This window comes from Mandrillus leucophaeus, unplaced genomic scaffold, assembly GCF_000951045.1.
Source record: "Mandrillus leucophaeus isolate KB7577 unplaced genomic scaffold, Mleu.le_1.0 Scaffold835, whole genome shotgun sequence".
In the NCBI taxonomy this organism is placed as follows: domain Eukaryota; kingdom Metazoa; phylum Chordata; class Mammalia; order Primates; family Cercopithecidae; genus Mandrillus; species Mandrillus leucophaeus.
The window spans coordinates 403607-429519 of record NW_012109086.1 but is presented as its reverse complement, the minus strand read 5'-3'; the positions used below and the strand labels follow the sequence as shown (position 1 = coordinate 429519).

At 42.5% G+C, this 25913-nt stretch overlaps 1 protein-coding gene and 1 pseudogene across 1 annotated transcript in view; one reads left to right on the top strand and one right to left on the bottom strand.

The window, feature by feature from the left end:
• The first annotated feature begins 4406 nt into the window (after window positions 1-4406).
• On the top strand, window positions 4407-4807 carry LOC105530636 (annotated as a pseudogene).
• Window positions 4808-10943: 6136 nt separating this feature from the next.
• Window positions 10944-25913, bottom strand: part of PRDM10 (PR domain containing 10) — a 128723-nt gene continuing 113753 nt past the window's right edge. The window contains exons 16-20 of the mRNA XM_011968276.1: window positions 25455-25769; window positions 23116-23256; window positions 21578-21752; window positions 16712-16815; window positions 10944-13729 (exon numbers count right to left, since the gene is read on the bottom strand). Of these exons, the coding sequence (XP_011823666.1) occupies window positions 13526-13729; window positions 16712-16815; window positions 21578-21752; window positions 23116-23256; window positions 25455-25769 (939 nt within the window). The 3' untranslated portion in view covers window positions 10944-13525. The remainder of the gene's footprint in view (window positions 13730-16711; window positions 16816-21577; window positions 21753-23115; window positions 23257-25454; window positions 25770-25913) is intronic.

Below are 25913 nucleotides of genomic sequence, written 5' to 3'. Positions count from 1 at the left end.
TCTCACCTGATGTAGGAACTTCCAGAGGCCCCAGATAGTGCCTGTGTTTGCCTGACCGCGAATCAAAGTTCCATAGCTCATCAGCGAAGGCACGTCTATTAGCTGAGGTTTGCAGAGAGCATACCTTGCCCCAGGCCCTATGCTAAGCACTTTCTACCCACCGTCTTTGTGCTGCAGCCCTGTGAGCTGTGCACTATTAGTGCCTATTTTACAGTTGAGGACATGCGTAGAACGCGACCTCAGCCTGTGCCTCTGAGTTCCTTCATTCCTCCTTCCCGTCCCCGGGCCCTCGATGTCCAGAAAGAAAGTAAACACATCGAAGGATCACATTTTAAGTTAAACTCCATCATGTTCCTCTCGTTAGATATCAAGGACCCTTTCCTCTTATTCACTGGGTTTTGCTTAGTACGGCTTCACACTACTTATTCCAGGTACTCCCAGCAGTGGCGCAGAGACCATCCTCAGTTCTCTGTGTGGATGGAACCAGAGAAGCCGACCGGCCGAGCTAATGTTCTTCCTTTCCTGGAAAAGAGTGGTTTCCAAACCACCCAATCTGTGCTCCTCTGCTGGCTCCACAAATGCCCTAAGTTCCTGTTACACTGTTGAGAGGCTCTTGGATTAGAAACGATCACGTATAAATGGCAGTGGACTATCACTCCATAGTTGTCACCGATATTTCCCTTACGTTGCGATTGTGACAAGACCAGAAAGAGAAAAAGAGTAAAAACAATGTAAACTATAATTTTTGATTGACTTTGTTTTTTAGAGCAGTTTAAAGTTAACAACAAAATTGAGCAGAAAGATCAGAGATTTTCCAAATACTCCCCGCCCCACCTCCCCACATGCTTCGCCTCCCCTTTAATCAACATCCCCTACCAGAGTGGTACATTTCTTAGAACGGATGAGCACTGCCCGGCCTGGTGGCTCACGCCTATAATCCCAACACTTTGGGAGGCTGAGGCGGGCGGATCCCGAGGTCAGGAGATCGAGACCATCCTGGCCAACGTGGTGAAACCCCGTCTCTACTAAAAAATACAAAAATTAGCTGGGTGTGGTGGCGGGCACCTGTTAGTCCTAGCTACTCAGGAGGCTGAGGCAGGAGAATTGCTGTAACCCGGGAGGCAGAGGTTGCAGTGAGCCGAGATTACGCCATTGCACTCCAGCCTGGGCGACAGAGTGAGACTCCGTCTCAAACAAACAAAAGAACTGATGAACCTACATTGATACATCATTACCCACCATCACAGTATAATGCAGAGTGATTTCACTGTCTTAAAAGTCATCTGTGCTCTGCATATTCATCTCTCCCTCTCCTCTATCGCTGGCAACCGCTGATCTTTTTGTGTCTATAGTTTTGCCTTTTTCCAGAATGTCTAGTTGGAATTACATAGTATGTAGCCGTTTCGGATTGGCTTCTTTCTCATAGTAACAGGCATTGAAGTTTCCTCCATGTCTTTTCATGAATTGATAGCTCCTGTTTCTTTTTAGTGCTGAATAATATCCCATTCCATTGTGGTATTCCAATAGATACGCCACAGTTTTATCTATTCGCTTTCTGAAGGACGTCTTCATTGTTTCCAGGTTTTGGCAATTATGAATCAAGCCAATTGCCAAATTACCTTCCAAAGCAGCTATACCATTTTGCATTCACACCAGCAATGACTGAGAGTTCCTGTTGCTTCTCATTCTCACTAGCACTTGGTATTGTCAGTATTCTGAATTTTGCCCATTCCAATAGCTCCATAGTGGTGTCTCGTATTCTTTTTTGTTTTTAATTTTTATTTTTTGTAGAGACGGGGTTTCGCCATGTTGCCCAAGCTGGACCCTAATTCCTGGGCTCAAGCAATCCACCCACTCCACCCTCCCAAAGTGCTGGGATTACAGGCATGAGCCACTGCACCTGGCCTCACGTTGTTTTAATTTGCATTTCCCTGACGTAGAGCCTCTTTCACATGCTTCTTTACCATCTTTATATATTTTTTACTGAGGTGTCTCTTAAGGACTTTGGCCTATTTTTTAGTTTTCCTATTGTTGAGTTTTCGTTGTTCTTTGTATATTTTAGATAACAGTCCTTTATCAGGTATGTCTTTTACAAATATTTTCTCCCAGTCTGTGGCTTATCTTTTCATTCTCCAGTCTCTCTCTCAGGACAGAAATTTTAAATTTTAATGAATTCCAGGCTACCAATTATTTCTTTGTGCCTTTGGTGTTCTATCTAATAAGTTATCACAAGACCCAAAGTCATCTAGGTTGTCTCCCATGTTATCTTCTAGTTTTATAGTTTTGCGTTTTACATTTAGGCCTATAATCCATTTTGAGTTACTTTTTGTGAAGAGTGTAAGGTCCATGTCTAGATTCATTTTTTTTTGCATGTGGATCCCCATATGTTCCAGCACCAATTTTGTTTGTTTGTTTGTTTGTTTGTTTTTGAGATAGGGTCTTACTCTGTCACCAGGGCTGCAGTGCACTGGTGTGATCTCAGCTCAGCTCACTGCACCCTCTGCCTCCCAGGCTGAAGCAATCCTCCTGTCTCTACCTTCCAGGTAGCTGGGACTATAGGCATGTGCCACCATGCACAGCTAATTTTGCAGTGTTTTTTGTTTATTTTGTAGAGATGGGGTTTTGCCACATTGCCCAAGCTGATTGCAAACTCCTGGACTCAAGTAATCTACTCACCTTGACCTCCCAAAGTGCTGGGATCACAGGCATGAGCCACTATGCCTGGCCTCCAGCACCATTTCTTCTTCTTGAAAAGGCTATCGTTTCTACATTGCCTTTCCTGCTTTGTCAAAAATCACTTGACTGTATTCATCTGGGTCCGCTACTGGGCTCTCTATACTGTTGCACTGTTCTTGTCTTTCACCAGTATCACATTGTCTTGATTACTGTAGCTTTATATTAAGTCTTGAAGTCCGGTACTGCAGTCTTTCAACTTTGTTGTTCTCCTTTAATAATGTGTTGGCTATTGAGGGTCTTTTGCTTCTCCATGTAAACTCTAAAGTCAGTCTGTTGATATCCACTAAGTAACTTGCCGGGATTTTGATTGGGATTACATTGAATCTATAGATTAAATTGGGAAAACCTGACATCCAGACACTATTAAGTCCTCTTATCCATGAATACTTTCATTTATTTAGTTCTTCATTGATTTCTTTCATCAGATTTGTAGTTTTCACCATATAGATATTGTGCATATTTTCTCAGATGTATACCTAAGTATTTCATTTTTGGGTGTGCTAATGTGAATGGTATCGTGTTTTGCCTTTCAATTTCCACTTGTCCATTGCTGGTATATAGGAATATGATTGACTTTTTAAAATTAACTTTATACCCTGCAACCTTGCTATAATTGCTTATTAGTTCCGGGATATTTTTTTTTTATTCTTGGCCAGGCAGGGTGGCTCACACCTGTAATCCCAGCACATTGGGAGGCCAAGGTGGGTGGATCACTGGAGGTCAGGAGTTCAAGACCAGCTTGGCTAACATGGTGAAACCCTGTCTTTACTAAAAATACAAAAATTAGCCAGGCATGGTGGCGGGTGCCTGTAATCCCAGTTACTTCGGAGGCTGAGGCAGGAGAATTACTTGAATCCAGGAGGCAGAGCTTTCTGTGAGCCAAGATCATACTATTGCATTCCAGCCTGGGCAACAGAACAAGACTGTGTCTCAAAAAATTAAATTAACCTTACACCCTGCAACCTTGCTATAATTGCTTATTAGTTCAGTTTTTTTTTTTAATATTTTGGATTTCTGTCACCTGTGAACAGAGACAGTTTTATTTTTTCTTGCCAATCTGTATGCCTGTGTGTGTGTGTGTGTGTGTGTGTGTGTGTGTGTGTGTGTGTGTGTGTATATATATATTTTTTTTTTTTCCTGTCTCATTGCATTAGCTAGGACTACCGGTACAATGGTAAAAAGCAGTGGTGAGAAGGAACATCTTTGTCTGGTTCCTGATATTAGCAGGAAAGCTTTGAATTTCTCACCATTAAGTGTGATGTTTGTTGTAGGGTTTTTGTGGATCTTCTTTATCAAGTAGAAAAAGTGTCCTTCTATTACTAGTTTGAGATTTTTATCATACGTGGGTTTCAGAGTTTTGTGAAATGTTTTTCTGTGTCCATTGATATCATGAGATATTTCTTCTTAGCCTGTTGGTATGGTGTTTTACATTAAATTGTTTTCAAATGTTGAACCAGCCTTGCATACCTGGGATGAATCCCACATGGTTGTGGTATATAATTGTTTTTATACATTGTTGAGGGCTTTGGCATCAATGTTCTTGAGCTATATAGGTCTGTATTTTTTCTTGTAATATCTTTGTCCAATTTTAGTATTAGGGTGATGCTGCCCTCACAGAATGAGTTAAGATCCTCTTTTCCTCCCTGGCTGTCTGAGGATAGACCGCCATCATGAACCATACAGTAACTGCTCAAACTAGAAAGTTCATGACCAACCGACTACTTCAGAGGAAACAAATGCTCATTGATGTCCTTCACCCCAGGAAGGCAATAGGCCTAAGACAGAAATTCGGGAGAAACTAGCCAAAATGTGCAAGACCACACCAGCTGTCATCTCTGTATTTGGATTCAGAACTCATTTTGGTGGTGGCAAGACAACTGGCTTTGGCATGCTTTATGATTCCTTGGATTATGCAAAGAAAAATAAACTCAAACATAGACTTGCAAGACATGGCCTGTATGAGAAGGAAAAGACCTCGAGAAAGCAATGAAAGGAACACAAGAACAGAGTGAAGGAAGTTAGGGGAATTGCAAAGGCCAGTGCTGGTGCTAGCAAAAAGCTGAAGGAGTAAAGGTGATGCCATCTGCAGCCACTGGGGATTTTTCACAAGATGAATAAACTAAAAACTTTTTAAAAAGATGTATTCTCTCTGCTTCTATCTTATGAAAAAGATTGGAGATAATTGGTATAATTTCTTCTTTAAGTGTTCGGTAGAATTCACCAGTGAACACGTCTGGCCTGGTACTTTGTGTTTTGAAAGGTTAATTATTGATTCAATTTATTTCATATATATATATGAAATATATATGTATATATGTGTATGTATGTGTATATATGTATATATGTGCATATGTATATATGTGTGTATATATGTACATATGTATATGTATGTGTGTATATATGAAATATATATGTATATATGTGTATGTATGTGTATATATGTATATATGTGCATATGTATATATGTGTGTATATATGTACATATGTATATGTATGTGTGTATATATGAAATATATATGCCTGTTCAATTGTTTATTTCTCTTCTATGAGTTTTGGCAGACTATATCTTTTAAGAAATTGGTCTATTTCATCTAGGTTGCCAAATTTGCACGCATACAGTTCGAATAGTATTCCTTTATTAGCCTTTGCATGTCCATGGGATCTGTAGTGAAGTCCCCTAATATATATATTTTTTTCTTTTTTGAGACGAAGTCTCACTCTGTGCCCCAGGCTGGAGTGCAGTGGCAAAATCTCAGCTGACTACAACCTCTGCCTCTCGGGTTCAAGCGATTCTCCTGCCTCACCCTCCCGAGTAGCTGGGATTACAGGAACCTGCCACCACATCCGGCTAAGTTTTGCATTTTTAGTAGAGACGGGGTTTCACTACGTTGGCTAGTCTGGTCTCAAACTCCTGACCTCAGGTGATCCACCTGCCTCAGCCTCCCAAAGTGCTAGGATTACAGGGGTAAGCCACCGTGCCCGGCCTAGATATTTCTGATATTAGTAATTTCAGTCTTTTTTCTTAGCATGGCTGGATACATCAATTTTATTGATCTTCTCAAAGAAGCAGATTTTTGTTTCATTTATTTTCTTTATTGATTTCTTGTTTTCAATTTGATTTCTGCTCTAATTTTTATTTATTTTCTTATATTTATTTTGGATTTCCTCTTTTTCTAGTTTCCTAAGGTGGAACTTCAGACAATTGATTTCAGATCATTCCCTCCCTCCCTCCCTCTCTTCCCTCCCTCCCTCCCTCCCTCGCGATCTCCGCTGCAAGCTCCGCCTCCCGGGTTCACGCCATTCTCCTGCCTCAGCCTCCCGAGTACCTGGGACTACAGGCGCCCGCCACCACGCCCGGGTAATTTTTTGTACTTTTAGTAGAGAGGGGGGTTTCACCGTGTTGGCCAGGATGGTCTCGATCGCCTGACCTCGTGATCGGCCCACCTCGGTCGGCCTCCCAAAGTGCTGGGATTACAGGCGTGAGCCACTGGGCCCAGCCTAGATCATTATTTTCTACCATATGCGTTCAATAATAAAATTTCCCTCTCAGTACAACATCCCAAACATTTTTATGTTTTATTCTTATTTAGTTTAAAACAAAAATTCTGGAGGCAAAGTCTCACTCTGTCACCCAGCCTGGAGCACAGTGGCACAATCACAGCTCACTGCAACCTTGACCTCCCAGGCTCCCAAGTAGTTGGGACCACTGTGCTCTGCTAATTTTAAAAAATTATTTTTTGTAGAAATGGGGTCTTACTATGTCGCCCATGCTGGTCTCAAATGATCCTCTTGCCTCAGCCACCCAGAGTGCTGGGATAAGAAGTATGAGCCACTGTGCCTGGCCCACAATATTTTTTAATGTGAGATGTCTTTTTTGGTTCATGTGTTATAAAGAAGTGTGTTTAATCAGCAAGTCTTTTGAAAATTTACAGTTGTCTTTTTTATTTCTAGTTTAATACCATTGTGGTATAAGAGCAGACATTGTATGATATGTGTTCTTTTAAGTTTGTTAAGTGTATTTTATGCCCCAGAATGTGTCCTATGCTGGTTAGTGTTCCATATGCTTGGTAACAACATGCACTCTATTATTAGAAGAAGCAGTCTATAGATCTTATTTCCCATTGATCTTTGTGTTGAGCGTAACTATGTCCTTACTGATTTTCTGCCTGCTCGATCTGTACATTTCTGAGAGATGATTCCACCATTATAGTTGGAGACCAATGACCCTCTCTTTCTCCTTGTACTTCTGATTTTGCTTTACATGTTTTGATGCTCTGTTGCTAAGCACTTACCCATTAAGGGTTCTTATGTTCTCTTGGAGAACTGACCCCTTTATCATTATACAATGCCTCCACTTTATCCCTGATAACTTTGTCTGAAGTCTGCTGTCTGAAATTAATATAGCTACTCCCACTTTCTTTGATTAGTGTTAGCATGGTGTATCTTTCTCCATCCATTTGTTTTTAACCTACATGTCATTATATTTAAAGTGGTTTTCTCATAGACAAAGTATAGTTGGGTCTTGTTTCTTGATCCAGCCTGATAATCTCTTTTAACCGGTGTATTTGAACACTGATGTTCAAAGTGATTATTGATATATTTGGGTTAACATTGACTATATTTGAATTAATACTGACTATATTTGTTCCTGTTTTCTATGTGTTCCCTTGTTCTTTGCTCCTATATTGTCTTCCACTCCTTTTCTGCCTCTTGTTTTTGAGATAGGGTCTCACTCTGCCACCCAGGCTGGAATGCAGTGGCACAATATAGCTCACTGCAGCCTCAAACTCTGGGACTCAAGTGATCTTCTTGCCTCACCCTCCTAAGTAGCTAGGATTATAGGCACATGTCACCACACCCTGCTAATATATATTTTTATTTTCTTTAAAGATAGTCTCACTATGTTGCCTGAGCTGGTCTTGAACTCCTGGCTTTAAATGATCCTCCCACCTCAACCTTCCAAAGTGCTAGGATTACAGGTGTGAGGCACCACACCTAAACTCTTTTGTGGTTCTAACTGAACATTTTATATGATTCTATTTTCCTATTTTCCTAACTTTCTTAGAATATCAGCAATACTTTTTTTTTTTTTTTTTTTTTACTTTTTAGTGGTTGCTCTAGAGTTTGCAATTAATTCAAGTACATTTTCACATAACACTATCCCACTTCACTGATAGTGTGCATATCTTTTTTTTCTTTCTTTCTTTGAGATGGAGTTTTGGTCTTGTTGCCCAGGCTGCAGTGCAATGGCATGATCTCGGCTCACCACAACCTCCGCCTCCTGGGTTCAAGAGATTCTCCTGCCTCAGCCTTCTGAATAGCTGACATTACAGGCATGCACCACCATGCCCAGATGATTCTGTATTTTGGTCAGGCTGGTCTCAAACTCCTGACCTCAGGTGATCTGCCTGCCTTGGCCTCCCAAAGCACTAGGATTACAGGTGTGAACCACCTCACCCGGCCATAGCGTGCACATCTTATAATGAAATAATCCTAATTCCTCCCTCCCACTCCCCCATCCCTTATATCATTGCCATCATTCATTTCACTTACATATGAACATATATACAGATATATTAGTATACATCATTGCTATTATTTTGAACAAACTGTCATGTGTTAGATCAATGAACAGGCCAGGCACAACGGCTCATGCCTGTAATCCCAGCACTTTGAGAGGCTGAAATGGGTGGATCGCTTGAGCCCAGGAATTCGAGACCAGCCTGGGCAATATGGCAAAACCCCATTTCTACTAAAATAAATACAAAAAATTAGCCAGGTGTGGTGGCACGTGCCTGTAGTCCCAGCTACTCAGGAGACTCAGGTGGGAGAATCGCTTGAGCCAGGGAGATCAAGGCTGCGGTGGGCTGTGATTGCACCACTGCGCTCCAGCCTGGGCGACAGTGAAACCCTGTCTCAAAAAAGTAAAAAGAAAAATAAATCAATGAAGAATGAGAAAAAGCAAGATTTTTCTTTTACCTTTAGTTATTAAAGGTAATAATGATGCTCTTTCTTTAAGTAGATCTGAGGTTCTGACTTTTATCATTTTTCTTCTCTCTGAAAAACTTCTCTTCTTTTAACATTCTCTTCAAGGCAGGTCTACTGGCAACAAATCCCCTTTACTTTTGGAGGATAATTTCATGGGGTACAGCATTCTAGGTTAGTCTGCTTTTTTCTCTCAACACCTCAAACATTTCATTCCACTCTCTCCCTGTGTGCACAGTTTCAGAAGTTATTTTTTGTTCATTTGTGTTTTGGTTTTGAAGGATTTTTTGCATTTACCCTGTATGTCCTCTGAGCTTCCTGGATCTGTGGTTTCATGTTCCATATTGATTTGGGGAATTATCAATCATTATTGCTTCAAATATTTCTTCTGTTCCTTTCTCTGTCTTCTTCTAGTATTCCCATGAGGCATAGTTATACCTTTTTTACGTCATCTCAGTTTTTGGATATTGTCTTTCAGTTATAGAGGTTTCTATTGAGATATCCTCAAACTCAGCGATTCTTTCTTAGGAATTTTTTTTTTTTTTTTTTTTTTTTGAGGTGGAGTCTTGCTCTGTCGCCAGGCTGGAGTGCAGAGGCGCAATCTCGGCTCACTGCAACCTCCACCTCCCAGGTTGAAGCGATTCTTCCACTTCAGCCTCCCGAGTAGCTGGGATTACAGGGGCCCACCACCACGCCTGGCTAATTTTTGTACTTTTAGTAGAAGCAGGGTTTCATCATGTTGGCCAGGCTGGTCTTGAACGCCTGACCTCAAATGATCCACCCACTTCAGCCTCCCAAAGTGTTGGGTTTACAGGTGTGAGCTTGCGTGCCTATTCTTCATTTTTTATCTCTCGCATTTTAGCTCATTCTTAGGATTTCCATGTCTCCTTACATTGTTTGTTTGTTATTGCTTGTTGTCTACTTTCTCTAGTAGAGCCCTTTTCATATTGATCACAGTTGTTTTAAATTCCCAGTCTGCGAATTCCAACATCTGGGCCATATCTAAATCTGGGTCTGATGTTTGCTCTCTTTATTCAAACTTGTGTCTTTTGCCTCTTAGTATGCCTTGTAATGTTTTTCTTGATAGCTGGTTATGATGTGCCAGATAGAGAGAATTTCTGTAAGCAGGCCTTGAGCAATGTGGTGGTAAGGTGTTGGGGTGGGGGAAGCATTCTGTATTCCTAAATGAGGCCTCAGTGTTCTGGTGACCCTGTGCCTCTGGACTGTGTCCTTCACGAGTGCTATGCGGTTATCCCGTCTTAGATGAGGGACGATGGCTAGAATGAGCTGGGTTTGGGTATTTCCCTTCCTCCAGGTGACTGAGGTTCTGCTATAACTTCAGCAGGTTAGGTGTTTGTTACAATAGAAAGATCAGAAAGCTCTGGAGTATTTCTTTTTTTTCTTTTTTTTTGAGACAGAGTCTTGCTCTATCACCCAGGATGGAGTGCAATGGCGCGATCTTGGCTCACTGCAAGCTCCGTCTCCCGGGTTCACACCATTCTCCTGCCTCAGCCTCCCGAATAGCTAGGACTACAGGCGCCGGCCACCAGGCCCGGCTAAATTTTTGTATTTTTTTTTTTTAGTAGAGACGGGGTTTCACCATGTTAGCCAGGATGGTCTGGATCTCCTGACCTCGTGATCCGCCTGCCTCGGCCTCCCAAAGTGCTGGGATTACAGGCGTGAGCCACCGCGCCCGGCCTACTCTGGAGTATTTCAAAATGGTTCCTTCTCCCCTTCCTCTGCTGGAAACATGTGGGGATTTTTCTCCGAATTTCACTGTGAGGACCTAGTCAAGCTCCTGGGGATAAAACTCATAAAAGTGTGGGTCTCCCTTGACCCCCCTCCAGTGACTGAGTTCCCTGGAGTTTTTAAGTTCTCGGAGCTCTCCACCCTAAGCCTGCAGCAATTCGTCAAATAGAGTTCACATTTTCCTAACCTGGCACTGGTTCTCACAGAGGTTACTGCGCATGGATCTTTTTCTCACGGGTTTCTGTTCTATAAGCTATGATTCTCTGTATTTGCCTGTTTGTCTTTCCAATTTTGGGGACAGCAGTTTGTCCTGTGAGCTCAACTTTCTGACGGATCTAAGGAGAGATGCTGATCTTTCCACTTGCTCAGCTTCTTACTTACTGCTAGGATGGAGAAACAACTTCCGTGCTTCGTGCATGCCACGCTGGAAACCAGAAGTTGTAATTCTTAAAAGAAAAAAAAAATAGCTCTTGTAGCTTCACGCATACAAACAGGCTTATTAAAAAATATATTTATTAATTTTTACACCTGCTGCATAGCACAAGACTATTAACACTATAACTCACTGAATGTACAATAAATGTTCACATTTAAATAACAGGATAGGGTCAACATTTTCAACCAGTGGGTCAGCTTCAGCATCTCACGAAGTGCTTTTTAGACCTAGATATCTTAAGAGTTTTTTGAAAGGATACTTCCGAGTCAGAAAACAAGAAGATCAAAAACAATAGGTTTTTCCAGAAAAACAGGAATTTTACATGATGAAATGTCTATTTCTGTCGGTACAAATCAACAATAAAAACAAAATCTACATCCAACCTACTCCAAAATACTCACACTGCACTGAATGAAGTCTACAGTGTCAATGTGTCTTGAGAGAGGCCACAATATCCACACTGGCTACATACATGTTTTCCAAATTTAGTTTTCTGATGGCTCATCATTTACCATCAATCCAGGTCCTTTTGCAAATCTATGACCTTGGAACGAATGTGCAGAATACCTGATCTGAAAGCCACGTGACTTGGCTCAACTGCCATCCGCATCTCTGGCTGATAATGTACAAATTAGTTTGAGAGTCTTTATTTCACATAAGGACCAAAGAAGAAGAAGAAAACTTAGAAGGGAAAGCAACAAAGAGGTCCTTCCACACTGTTTTCCTCTGTGTATTTTAAAACTTAAAATAACTGCCATAAAATGAACATTCCATTCAGTGATTCTTTTCAGTTTTCCAATAAGTTATTCCTGAGGGGAGGGAAGATACCTTATGGTTCAAATTAAAAAGAACGTAACAGGGCCAGATTTCAGTTATAAAAGCTAAAACTGGACCTTTGGAAAATTCTACTATTCTTCCCCTAGAAAGGCTTTCTGGACAGGACACTAGGATATTTGTAATCATTACACTGTGGGACTTAGGGAACCCGCGTCTGTATTTTGTAATGCAGGGTCAATATTTTCTGTTGAATAGCTTTCTCCCAAAGACAGAGAGACCATTTTCAGTTTCCGTGTATTTATGAAGTAACTTTCTCAAGTTCTCTTCATACTCAAACATTGAGGAATAGCTATACGAACGCGGTCTCAGAAATAAAGTGCGAAATCTACCCATCAGTAAAGTTCTTTTAACAGAACTGTTCACTTTTCAGAAACTGTCTTTATCATGAAGAAGCTACTCTACTTAATTTATAGAACCAGTTTTTACCCAGAAATGTAAATTAATTAACTTCATTTGAAATGAAGTAAGGTCTTTCTGTTCTGGAGTAATAAATTCTACTATGCAATAATTATTCTAAAAACGTGTTAGCATGTCACAAAAAGTTGATAAAATGTATACTGATTTTTTAATGCCCAACTAATAGTATATTCATAAAGACTGGATTTCTTCCAGATCCCTTATAACTACTTTATTATAAGTTTTCCTCACATTTTAACTTTTTCCCTAAGTGTGAAGTTGATCATCTTATTAAAAAGTCCAGATGAGTTACAATATGTTTAAAGTTAAAAGTGTTAAGAAATAAGAAATGCCAGCTTTCCATCCAACTTTAAAGAATGTTCATTTTAAGACAGCATTAAAAGTACTAAAATACACTGAACACTGTCAGCAAGAGTTAAATGTACACTTGGTCAAGGAATATATCTTTTACCAATGAATGATAAATGGATCCTGCAAGGCAGAACAAAATTTCAATTCTCTCTCTTCTCTCTCTCTCTATCTAGTTTTGGTAATTTTTCTTGATACCAATATCTCCTTCTTACCACCACCACAACCAGAGAATGGGAGGCAAAGTTTTAATGCAGGGGTTTAGATTTTGCTGACATCAAGCAGACCTTTGTCTTTCAGGGAGTCCACCTTTGTGAAATAATGAAGAACTATCAGAACATGAGCTTCTGACCTAATCCACTGAGGACCAGCATCTGTGGAAAGCACTACCAACAGCCTAACAACAGTTTTCTAAAATAGGGAAGTTAAAAAAAAATCAGCAAGAAAAATTTAGATGACAGTTTTTGCCTCAGAACGTCACTGTCAAAACTTTTGTTTCATCATTTTCATTTTCTTATTCAACAAGCTCCCTTTGTTAAATTACTGAAAACTAAAACAAGACAAAGCAGTTCAGACCTAATACACACCCACAAAATGCCCCTTCTCCTTCGGTGCCACGGCTTGGAATAAGAAGTCCAGTAACTATGGACTTGGCACATCCTATCTCCACCTTTGGTATGAACACAATACGCCACTTAATATTTCCACAAAGGAAAAGTAAGGCTTGTCAGTGTGTTAAAAGACCAACTCAAGAGCAAGGCAAATTCTCTCCATCTCGAAATCTACTTTCCCCTGAAAGATCTCCGTTCCGTGGCAAAAAACGAAGGGTTTGAAGAGTCAATTTGATAAAGATGACCTTGGCAAAATAAACCCCAGTGGATGGATGAGAGACAAAACTGTCGTTTCCAGACTCTTGAGTGAATAATAAATCTTACAAAAGAGCTCTAAGTGTCAGAGCTTTCAGACTTATGAGAACAGACATGAGGTGGGTGCTGGATTCGAGCTCCAGGGCGGAAGTCATGGTTTGGTGATGTGCACTTCGCTGCTTCCGTTCCCATTGGTGGTGGTGGTGATGATGTACTGTGTGGTCTGCTGTTGGCTGGTGGTCTGGGGATCCAAGGAGTCACTGTGTGCAGGTGGCTGGACCTGGACTCCACCAGAGAGGGCGGAAGTTTGCTTTTCCTCCAATTCTGGTTGACTTTCTGATAACACATAATGACCCTTAAGGAAGAAGAAAAGGATGTTTAAAAACCTGGGGCCTTAAAGGGAGGATGAAGCTACTAGCGAAGGAGAGAGATGCGAAGAAATGTCACAAGGGACCCAAAATAGGCATCTATGAGAGATACTTTACCTAGGTCCTTTAGAGAGGGTGGATCAGTCACAATAATTGACTACAAAGGTAAGCTCCTTAAAGGAGCACCTTAGCAGTTTCACCAAATGCTAGAGTGAACAACTTCAGGTACAGTAATTTGCATCATGGTGGTAACATTCGACGTGGCAAAGAAAACGTGCTGTTGCAATGCTCCTAAGAATTTACACATTCAGAAAAGACAGTTGACTGGCCATTCGATCTTAAGATTAATACAGAATGGATCCAAGAAGAGATATTTAAAGTCTCCTTGAAGAGGCAGAATGACCCTGAAGACAGGTAGTCAAGATCAATGTTCTCAGAGTTCAGAATTTCAAAAGACCAGCAAAATTTTAAAAAATAATAAATGGAGGCCGGGCATGGTGGCTCACGCCTGTAACCCCAGCACTTTGGGAGGCCAAGGTGGGCGGATCACCTGAGGTCAGGAGTTCGAGACCAGCCTGACCAATATAAAGAAACCCCATCTCTACTAAAATTACAAAAAAAAAAATTAGCTGGGCGTGGTGGTGCATGCCTGTAATCCCAGCTACTTGGGAGGCTGAGACAGGAGAATTGCTTGAACCCGGGAGGCAGAGGTTGCAGTGAGCCGAGATCGTGCCATTGCACTCTAGCCTGGGCAACAAGAGCAAACCTCTGTCTCAGAATAATAATAACAATAATAATAATAATAATAATAAATGGTTCCCAAATTGTATTTTGTCAAGTAAGGTCATTTAAAACACGCTACCATCAAATAGAGATTTTAACACTCAAGAGCACAGGAATGACAGGATCTCAGAATGAAATCCCTTACACTGAATAAATGTAGCTTTATGAAAACTTACACATTGTCTTTGTTTTCTTATTTTTCCCCTCATCATGAAAACTTCTTCAGAGACCTGTAGCTGGCTATTTTGTTACATTAACATTTTTAAAGAAATGTGTCTGTCAGTCAGAAGGAGGGTTGGTCAGCTACAGAACAGAGGAAAAGAGACGTCACAGAGAGACTGTCAGGCACTAGCCTGTCTGCACTGCCCAGAAAAGAGCCATCACCAAATACCCACTCGATTCCACTAGGGCCAGATGTTCTGAGTTCACCCCCACCAGGCAACGTTCTGATCGTGATTGTTTTTTCCATGTGTGGGGGGGGGCGCTGTTTCTCAACCTAGGGTCCATTGACTCCTAGAGGGGTCCATAGGTCGCCTGCAAAAAATGCATGAACCCCCAAAACTGTACATCAAATGAGTGTGCATGTACACTGTGGCAGGGGAGAGAAACAAGCTTGGCTGAAACCATTCTCAAATGAGTTCCAGGCCAGAAAAAGATCAGAGTCAATGGGTCGTACAGGGAACAAAAAATGTCCTGGTCATGCCAGCGTGATGATCCCATTTCACATTCGTTACTGTTTTCCCTGACAATGAATAGTGTTACTCTGGATTTGCATCTCTCTCCTAAGTCTAGTTAAAGTGACTGTGTGTGCTGAGAAACAGGCGAGCTCTCCGTATACTAAAAAAAAAAAGAAAGAAAAAAAAATCAGGGTTTTGAGACCACAGGACTAGCTAGCTATCCTCTGAAACCTCTTAAGAAAATCTTCCCTTGGTAATATCTCAATATTGCTAGCCATTGAAGAGCATTTTTCTTTTTTTTTCTTCTAGCTTTATTAAGATATAATTAAACCAAACAGCCTGATTAACATATCCATCAACTCATGCACTTACCATTTTATTTTGTGGCAAAAAACATTATCTATGCTAACAGTTTTCAAGTATACGATACATTATGAACACAGCTAGCATGCTGTACACAAGATCTCCAGAATGTATCCACCCAGGAGTATTTTTCTTTTTTTTCTTTTCTGAGACAGAGTCTCACTCTGTTGCCCAGGCTGGAGTGCAGTGGCATGATCTCGGCTCACTGCAACCTCCGCCTCCCAGGTTCAAGCAATTCTCATGCTTCAGCCTCCCAAGTAGCTGGGATTATAGGGATGCACCCCCACACCCACCTAATTCTTGTATTTTTAGTAGAGACAGGGTTTCACCGTGGCCTCGGTACTCTGTCTTCTCATAACTTAAGAGGCAGGCCAGAACAAACCAGTGAAGATAAAAACAGAAGAAGGAGACACAATCAACATTGTAGCTGCCCAACTTAGATAATTTAAGGCAATGTTTTTCACCTTCAGGTGGGTGAAATGTTTAATACAGCTCCATAATTGATTCATTATATTATTCTCTCCCAACCCAGTTGAGGGCCAATTGTCTTGAGGACTTAATCTTTCCAAGAAGTATATAAAAACGCTCATAAGGGCCGGGCACGGTGGCTCACGCCTACAATCCCAGCACTTTGGGAGGCCGAGGTGGGCGGATCATGAGGTCAGGAGATTGAGACCATCCTGGCCAACATGGTGAAACCCCGTCTCTACTAAAAATACAAAAATTAGCTGGGTGTGGTGGTGCATGCTTGTAATCCCAGCCACCCTGGAGGCTGAGGCAGGAGAATCGCTTGAACCCAGGAGGTGGAGGTTGCAGGTGAGCCAAGACTGCACCACTGCACTCCAGCCTGGCGACACAGCGAGACTCTGTCTCAAAAAAAAAAAAAAAAAAAAAAGGGCTGATAGTGATGGAGCTAGAACCATTACAGTTATTAATTAAACAGATATTTATTGAGCATTTGCTATATCCTAGTCTCCTGGATAGGGCACTGAGGATAAAGCGATAAGACCCAAGACCCAGCTTTCAAAGAATTCATCAACTACTGTGAGAAAACAGAGTAAGCCAATCATTAAAAGATAAGTGGTGATAAGAATATACAGCACCACAGGTTGGAAAGGAAAAACCCGACCGAGTAGCGCAGCTTACCGGAGTAACCGCCTTCACCTGGCCAGTAGTAACTGGAGTTGCCACACCACTGTCTGTAATCACAAACTGACCTGGGGGAAGGGTCATCATTTGAATCTCAGATGCTAAAAAACAGGAAATATTCATAGTTCAGTGGTCTCAGATTTTAACACAAATCTTAGAAACAAAAACATAACCAGTAGCCACAGTCCCCACTGATGTGCTTGCCACGAGAGTCTTACAATGATATGATTTCTCTGCTACAAATTGAGAAGAGACTGGTACGCAGCAACCCAGTGTCAGAGACAATCAGTGCATTCCCCTTCAAATGTGGCTTCTCAGTATCCACAAAGACAAATACTCAACAATTTTTAAAACCTTGAAATAAGTCAAAAAGAGTTACCTTTTAAATCAATATTTTCATCTTTTATATTCAGATTTGAATTTGTGACACAAATGTATCCACACTTGGCTCTCATAATTTAACCCAACTTGAATTTTATTTCACCACCAGTGTTATTAGAGCACATTAAAAATAAAGCCAACCCTAGCATCTTGTTGATAAATAATATTTTCTACTAAAAGAATGAGACTTTCTTGGGAAAATGGCTGATTCCAGACCTGGGCAGAAAGCTTGTGAGACAATTGTGGGGCACTGTGTCTTCCCAGCACACAAGATGTGACGAAAGGCTATCGGGTCATGTGGGAGTAATGCAGGAGCCAGTTAGAAGGGGCTCCCACAAGCCAGAGAGGGGATCACTTGAGCATCGGTAAGGATCACAGCTGCAATGGGCTGAAACACACCAGGTGTTGAAATCCACGGGTACAAAACCACACTAAGACGTGCACACACACCCCTATCACCTTGGATAGCATAAGAAATCAATTCATTTTGTGAAAACTGGTAAACAAAGGAAATGAATCAGGTATTTAAAGCATTTATCCTGCCTTTCTTGTACAAATTGTACCTGAAAGAAACTTGGTAGTTAAGGTAAAATTTTTTTCTTTATAAAAGTTTTCTAGCTAATTAATGAATAAGGTGCTAGAATTATGGCCAGGCACAGGGACTCACGCCTGTAATCCCAGCACTTTGGGAGGCCCAGGCAGGCAGATCACTTGAGGTCAGGAGTTCGAGACCAGCCTGGCCAACATGGTGAAATCCCATCCCCACTAAAAATACAAAAATTAGCCAAGCAAGGTGGCAGGTGCCTGTAGTCCCAGCTACTTGGGAGGCTGAGGCAGGAAAATCACTTGAACCTGGGAGGCAGGTTGCAGTGAACCAAGATCGCACCACTGCACTCTAGGCCTGAGTGACAAAGCAAGACTCCATCTCAAAAAAAAAAGAATATCACAACTTTGCAAGCCCTAATGAAATAATGGAGCTAAGGAATAAACACTGATGGCTGCTAACATCACAAAAAGAGAGACACCTGACATTATGTGCTCTTGATAGAAGTACACACACCAGCTATGAAGTATCAGGAGGCAAAAAACAAACTGCACCTGAGCAAGCCTGTAGCTCGAATTGCCAGTCTACAGGAAATGAAAGGAACAGAAGAGCACATATTCACTGCACGGTAACATGGGAATCCCACCAGCAAAATCCAGAATGCGGAACACAGCACAAACGACCCGGTTTCCTCAACACAGAAATTATAACTTAAAATAGTGAACACATACATTAAAAGAAACTCAAAAGTCATCATCAATTGCAATGTATGGCCCTTATTTGGAACCCAATATGAGTAAACCAACTTTTTTGGTTTGAGATGGAGTCTCGCTCTGATGCCTGGGCTGGAGTGCAGTGGCGTGATCTCGGCGCACCACAACCTTCACCTCCTGGGTTCAAGCGATTCTCCTGCCTCAGCCTCCTGAGTAACTGGGACTACAGGTGAGCACTACCATGCCCAGTTAATTTTTGTATTTTTAGTACAGACGAGGTTTCACTATGTTGGAGAGGCTGGTCTTGAACTCCTGACCTCGTGATCTGCCTGCCTCGGCCTCCCAAAGTGCTGGGATTACAGGCGTAAGCCACTGAGCCTGGCTGAGTAAACAAACTATTTTTTAAAAAATTTCTGAGACAATCATAGAAATATAAAAACCCTGACTGGGCATTTTAAATGTATTTGTGGGTATTAAAGAATTACTGTTGGCTGGGCACAGGGGCTCACGCCTATCATCCTAGCACTTTGGGAGGCCAAGATAGGAAGATCACTTGAGCCCAGAAGTTTCAAAACCAGCCTGGGCAACACAGCGAGATCTCATCTCTACCGAAAAATTTAAAGGAAAAAAAATTGGCAAAGCATGGTGGTATGTGCCTGTAGTCCTAGCTACTGGGAGGCTAGGGCAGGAGAATGGCTTGAGCCAAGGAGTTGGAGGCTGCAGTGAGCTGTAATGACATCTCTGTATTCCAGACTGGGTGATAGACAAGACCCCCTCTCTTAAAAAATAAATAAAGAAAAATTACTGTCATTTCTTTTTAGGTGTGACAATGTTGTATGGAGTTGTGCTTTTAAAAAATAGTTTTTTTCAGCTGAGCATGATGGCTTATGCCTGTAATACCAGCACTTTGGGAGCCCAAGGCGGGAGGATCACTTGAGCCCAGGAGTTTGAGATCAACTTAGCAATGTAGTGAGATCTTCACTCTAAAAAATTGTTTTAAAATTAGACTACACATGGTGGCTCACATCTGTAAACCCAGCACTTGGGGAGGCCAAAGTGGGTGGATCACTTGAGTCCAGGCCAAGGCTGCAGTGAGCCATGATCACGCCACTGCATTCTCCAGCCTGGAAGACAGAGCAAAACCCGATCTCAAATAGTCTTTTTCTTTTAGAGATATACCAAAATATTTATGGATGAGGTGATATGATGGATCATTATCCAGTTGGAGGATGGGAGATAATGATTGGCGCATATATGAGACAAGGTTGGGTGTAAGTTGGTAACTGCGGAGGCTGGACAATGGGTACAGGATGGTTTGTTACACTCTCTCTACTTTTGTATATTTTTATATTTTTCCCTAATAAATTTCAGTCCCAGAATCTTTTTTACAGGTTAGAATGCTAGCTCATCCTATTTTTACCATGAGTATCTTCATCACTCCACTTTTTTTTTCTTTTTTGAGATGGAGTCTCGCTCTATCACCCAGGCTGGAGGGCAGCGGCACGATCTTTCTGCCTCAGCCTCCTGAGTAGCTGAGATTACAGCCACCCACCACCACACCTGGCTAAAGTTTTTTGTATTTTTAGTAGAGATGGGGGTTTCACCATGTTGGCCAGGCTGGTCTCAAACTCCTGACCTCAAGTGATCCGCCCACCTTGGTCTCCAAAGTGCTGGGATTGCAGGCACGATCCACAACACCCAGCCCACTTCACTTTCTTTCACAGAAATTATACTGAGTACAGAGGTCAGTCTATTCACCAGATTCTAGTGGTAAGAGAATCCTTCCCTGAGTGGAAACTAGACCCAGCCCTCGTTGTGACGTCCAGTGTTTAAGAGTACAGATTGTGGCCGGGCGCAGTGGCTCATGCCTGTAATCCCAGCACTTTGGAAGGCTAAGGTGGGCGGATCACCTGAGGTCAGGAGTTCGAGACCAGCCTGGCCAACACTGTGAAACCCCGTCTCTACTAAAAATACAAAAATTAGCTGGGCTTGGTGGCCCGTGCCTGTAATCCCAGCTCCTCGGGAGGCTGAGGCAGGAGAAATGCTTGAACCCAGGAGGCGGAGCTTGCAGTGAGCCAAGATTGTGCCACTGCACTCCAGCCTGGGCGACAGAGTGAGACCCCATCTCAAAAAAAAAAAAAAAAGAATATTGACTGTAAAAATTAACTAGATGGTAGAGTTTGAGCCTGACTCCACAGCAAATCTATGTAACATAGCCAAGGATCAATCATGACAAAGACGGGCCCCCCCAAAATAAATCAACAGTAGAAGAAAGATCAATACTGACCCTTTCCCTTCTCAGCACCTATTCCTCCTAGTTTCTACTGCTGAGGTCTGTTACGTCTGCTACTCCTTCCACACCTTCCATGACAAAGGTCTCATACTTCCTGGCCTGCAACTCAAAGCTGTTTCCCCACCAAGGGGTTCACCTACTCCGACCTGTCAGCCAGCCTGTTACTGTTTCCATAGCACGAATCTCAGGGTTTTGGAATCAACCACTCATATCTCTCTCCTTTACTAGATGACGGTCAGCAGCACAGTGGGGTGGTGTAGAGTGTACACTCTGAAGCCAAACTGCCTGGGCTCCAATCCTCTGTTTACTAGCTCTTGGAAAAGTGAGTGTGTGGAAATTGCCTTGTCTATAAAACGCAAATAACAATTGTACTTATCTCATAGGTTGTTGTGAATACTGTGATATATATGGTACGGAATCATTCCTGGCCATATAGTAAGAGCTTAATGAAAGTTGGTTAACATTATTGCTGTGTGGTGTTACTGATACTAATGAGAATATTATTCTTGGTATGGCCAGGGTCTAGGACAGTGATTGATACACAGGCATTCTACAAATATTGGTGGAAGGGACGACTCAACATAGCCTATATCCATCTACCTTACCATTTAATTACATAGCTATGCTTCCTCCAGCGATATACCTGGCGTTTCAAAAATGTCCTATCAGGGTAGCTCCGTGAAATCAGAATGCTACACCTTGAGTTTTGTCATGAAACTCATTGAAGTACATGCACTAGAGAGTGTACAAAACGGTCAATAGATACTTTAAAAATGTATCATAAGCTGAATAAAGTATGACACATGGCTGGAGATCTCCCACTCTGACCGACACGGCATCGTCTAAAAATCTATCATAAGCTGAATAAATTATGACACATGGCTGGAGATCTCCCACCCCTGACCGACACGGCATCGTCCCTTCTTACTTACAATAGCCACGGAAGGAATTCCACGCACTGGGCAGGTACGTGTGCTGCACAGAGGAACTCTGCTGCTGCTGCTGCTGCAGGGCCTGCCCCTGTGTGGAAGAGCTGCCCTGGATGTGGGAGGGGCTGAGCCCCTGCTGAGCCTGCTGGGCTGAGGGACTCAACGGCTGCCCAGATACCTGGGGAGAAAGAGAAAGCAATGGTAGGGAATTATGAACTTCTAATATAGTGAAGACTCACAAATAACTGAAGGAAGTAAATCAGACTAATATGAATTCTAATGCTAAAACTATCATTGCTTTTTTTTTTTTTTTTGAGACAGAGTTTTGCTCTTATTGCCCAGGCTGGAGTGCAACGGCACGATCTTGGCTCACTGCAACCTCTGGTCCCCGAGTTCAAGCTATTCTCCTGCCTCAGACTCCTGAGTAGCTGGGATTACAGGCATGCGCCACCACGCCCGGCTAATTTTGTATTTTTAGTAGAGACGGGGTTTCTCCACGTTGGTCAGGCTGGTCTCAAACTCCCGACCTCAGGTGATCGGCCCTCCTCGGCCTCCCAAAGTGCTGGGATTACAGGCATGAGGCACCGCGCCCAGCCTATCATTGCTATTCTTAAAAGTAATATTTTAAATAAGAATAAAATCAATGAAAAGCAAGCATAACTATGAAATTCTAATTTGTTTTCAAAGGATTCTCTACCAGAGTATGGAAAAAAATTAATTTCAATCAACTGTTAGAAAGATAAATGAAAGAAAATATAATTACCTACATTATACAAGGTTAAAAATAATGGGAGGTGAAGTAACTTCCCTGTGTCAGAAAACTAATCTGGAACACAACATGAAATGGAACTCAAAGTTCATCATTTCCATTCACCAGCACTGACTAATTCCACCTGGCTGGTGGAGTTCAGCACAGGTGACTGGAGAGGCCCACTCCTGACAACAGGATGAGGCCAGAGGTCTCCAGCCTGCCACCTGCAATTCTGCTCCAAACTACCCACCCGGCTTCCTTTCCAAACATCATTTCCTGTTAGTAATCCAAACAGAATAACCCCGTTTCAGAACTGTACCCCTCCTCCAAGACCTCAAAGACCACTTCTACAAAAATGCCCTGGACTCCCTCCTAACCCTAATCTCTCCCTCTCTGAACTCCGAGAACGTATCTATGTATCTCAATTCCAGACTCAAGTACACAAACACAGCACCATACAATATACCATAATACTCCACAAAGCCACTGTTCCAAACCAGAGAAGCCACTTAGCCATTGCGTTTAGAATGGAAAGCAAAGACCACTGTTGTTTCTAGGATGTCATAGCACAGGACTCTATGAGGGCAGAAACAGCTAATAGCTTAATGTGTGTCCACAATACCAATATAAAAATTGGAGGCAAAGGTAAGATCCTTTAATACAAATCCAAAAATAACAGCATCTCAGTAGCTGAGGAGACTAGGTCTGAAGGGAATGTCCTCCCTCTCATTAACTCTGATAGTCCCTGAGGCCACGCTAACACCTCCAAAGAGTCTGTGGAGCAGGGTACCTGGGCGGAGGACGGGGCCGAGGCGGTAGGCTCGCTGACCTGGATGTGCTGCACCTGGATGGCGTGCTGGGGGTAGGGCTGAGGATCATGGAGCTGGCCAACATCCACAGTGGACTGCTGTGACTGGTGAGGGGAAGTGGCCTGGAAGGAGAGAAAACAGGCCCAGAAACCAGATATATATTGATTGAGATGAAGGGAAATCCTTCCAGAGAAAATGTTCAGTTAAAAACAATATCCTGGCCGGGTGCGGTGGCTTATGCCTATAATCCCAGCACTTTGGGAGGCCAAAGCGGGTGGATCGCTTGAGCCCAGGAGTTCGAGACCAGCCTGGGCAACATGGCAAAACCCTGTCTCTACAAAAAAAATACAAAAATTAGTCAGGCGGCCAGGTATAGTAGCTCACCCCTGTAATCCCAGCACTTTGGGAGGCTGAGGCCGGGGGATCGCTTGAGGTCAGGAGTTCAAGACAAACCTGACCAATATAGTGAAACCCTGTCTCCACTAAAAATACAAAAATTAGCTGGGTGTGGTGGTGAGCACCTATAATCCCAGCTACTCAGGAGGCTAAGGCAGGAGAATCACTTAAACCTGGAAGGCAGAGGTTGCAGTGAGCTGAAATCATGCCACTAGACTCTAGCCTGGGCAACAGAGCAAGACTTCATCTCAAAAAAAAAAAAAAAAAAAAAAAAATTAGCCAGGCATGGTGGCATGCCTGTAATCCCAGCTACTGATAAGGCTGAGGTGGGAGGAATATCTGAGCCTGGGAGGCGGAGGCTGCAGTGAGCCATGATTGTGCCACTGCACTCCAGGCTGGGTGACAGAGTGAGACCCTGTCTCAAAAAAAAAAAGCAAAAACAATATCCCAATATATGCCAACAGAAATAGAAGAATGGAAGGGATTTCAGCTCCAATGCTGCACTCGCAGATAGCCCACACCTAGACCAAGCCAGAAAACAGGATAGAAAAAGATCGTTTAAAGAAATGTGCTTCTAACACATAAGCCACTAATGTTATTAGATTCTGGAAGAGAAGGAGACAGAGGAAAGATAGTTCCTGACAATAAGCTGAAAAAGAAGTTGTCAGGAATCAAAACTTTCAGTTACATTTAATGATCTACCCTTTATCAATTAAAAGAGATCAAAGAAGAGAATGTGCTTTTAGTTTGTCACCATTAACCTACTGCAACCGTGGTTCTTAACCTTTTATGTATCATAAACATCTTTGAAAAAGTAGCTAAAGTACAGGCCCTTTTTCTAGAACAGTGTACCTATACATCATAATTTACAGGCAACTTCAGGGACTCATATAGGTTTCTCCAAATTCTGAAGTTAAAAACCCTCCATAAGAAAAACAAGATAAAGAATAGTCAATGACAGTGGCAACTTCCAATCTCCTGTTCCCATGTTAGTTTTAAATTTTCAGAGACCAAATGATTTCAAAGCAACAAGTTTGTTCATTTGTGCCTTGGGGACACTTCTCAGTGTAATTAAATGAAACAATAGTTCTGGGAGAATCACTTTCATTTAGTTCCTTAGTCAATAAGAATGAGTTATTCATTATCTGGTAGAAGGAACACAGTTATACCTCTATACTACAAAGGCACTGACTGATATGCAGAGATTGAATCAACATTATTCCTTTTTTTTTTTTTTTTTGAGATGGAGTCTCACTCTGTCGCCCAGGCTGGAGTGCAATGGTGTGATCTCGGCTCACTGCAACCTCTGCCTCCCAGGTTCAAGCAATTCTCCTGCCCCAGCCTCCTGAGTAGCTGGGATTACAGGCATCCACCACCACACCCAGCTAATTTTCATATTTTTAGTAGAGACGGAGTTTTGCCATGTTGGCCAGGCTAGTCTTGAACTCTTGACCTCAAGTGATCTGCCCACCTTGGCCTCCCAAAGTGCTCAGGTTACAGGTGTGAGCCACTGTACCCAGCCATCAATATTATTCTTTACAACCTCTCTTTGATATAAGACATTTGATACGCAGGTCATGATTCATCAAACTGGCACATTACGAAGCAGCCAACCAGGATGGTAAAAGATAAGGATTCAGAGGAGGATCAGAAACAGGTGCTGTGGCTACTGTCCTGCCATAGCACAGGAGGCTTGTATATGCTGGAGCCTAAAATTTCCTGACTACCACAGACAGAAATCTCTTACACTGCTAAGGCCAGAGGCCTCATCAGCCTGAAAGGGGAAGGGGCATTTGTAAAATGCCCAAGGCTCAGAACTTCCACGCAGAAGGACATTACATAGATCCCAGCCCCAGATCGGAGAATGAGGTGCTAGTGGCAACACAGCATTCATAAGGCAAAGGGAAACCGAGGCACGCAGTACCGGGGCCACTTGCACCACTTGAAGCTGTATGTGCTGAGGCTGCTGGAGGCCAGACGCCGACTGCGACACAGGGATGTACTGAATTCTCTGGTAATCCCCTTGTGGCGTTCGGTAGTCTGTCGTCAAGGTCTGGGACAGTTCTGTCATTGCTTGGGTGAGCAGGTCCGTCGTCACCACAGTCTCTCCGGTGGTGCTGTCTGTAGTTAAAACCGCTGGGGTGGCACTGATCACAGCTGTCGTCAGTGGTGTGTGTATGGTGTTGGAGAGCTGGGCGAACTCTGGATGCTTCTTTCGAATGTGCTGGACCATCTTGGTCTGAAAAAGCAAGGCAAAAAAACAAGAATTATTATTAGAATTTGTGATTTTCGGGCCGGGCGCGGTGGCTCAAGCCTGTAATCCCAGCACTTTGGGAGGCCGAGACGGGCGGATCACGAGGTCAGGAGATCGAGACCATCCTGG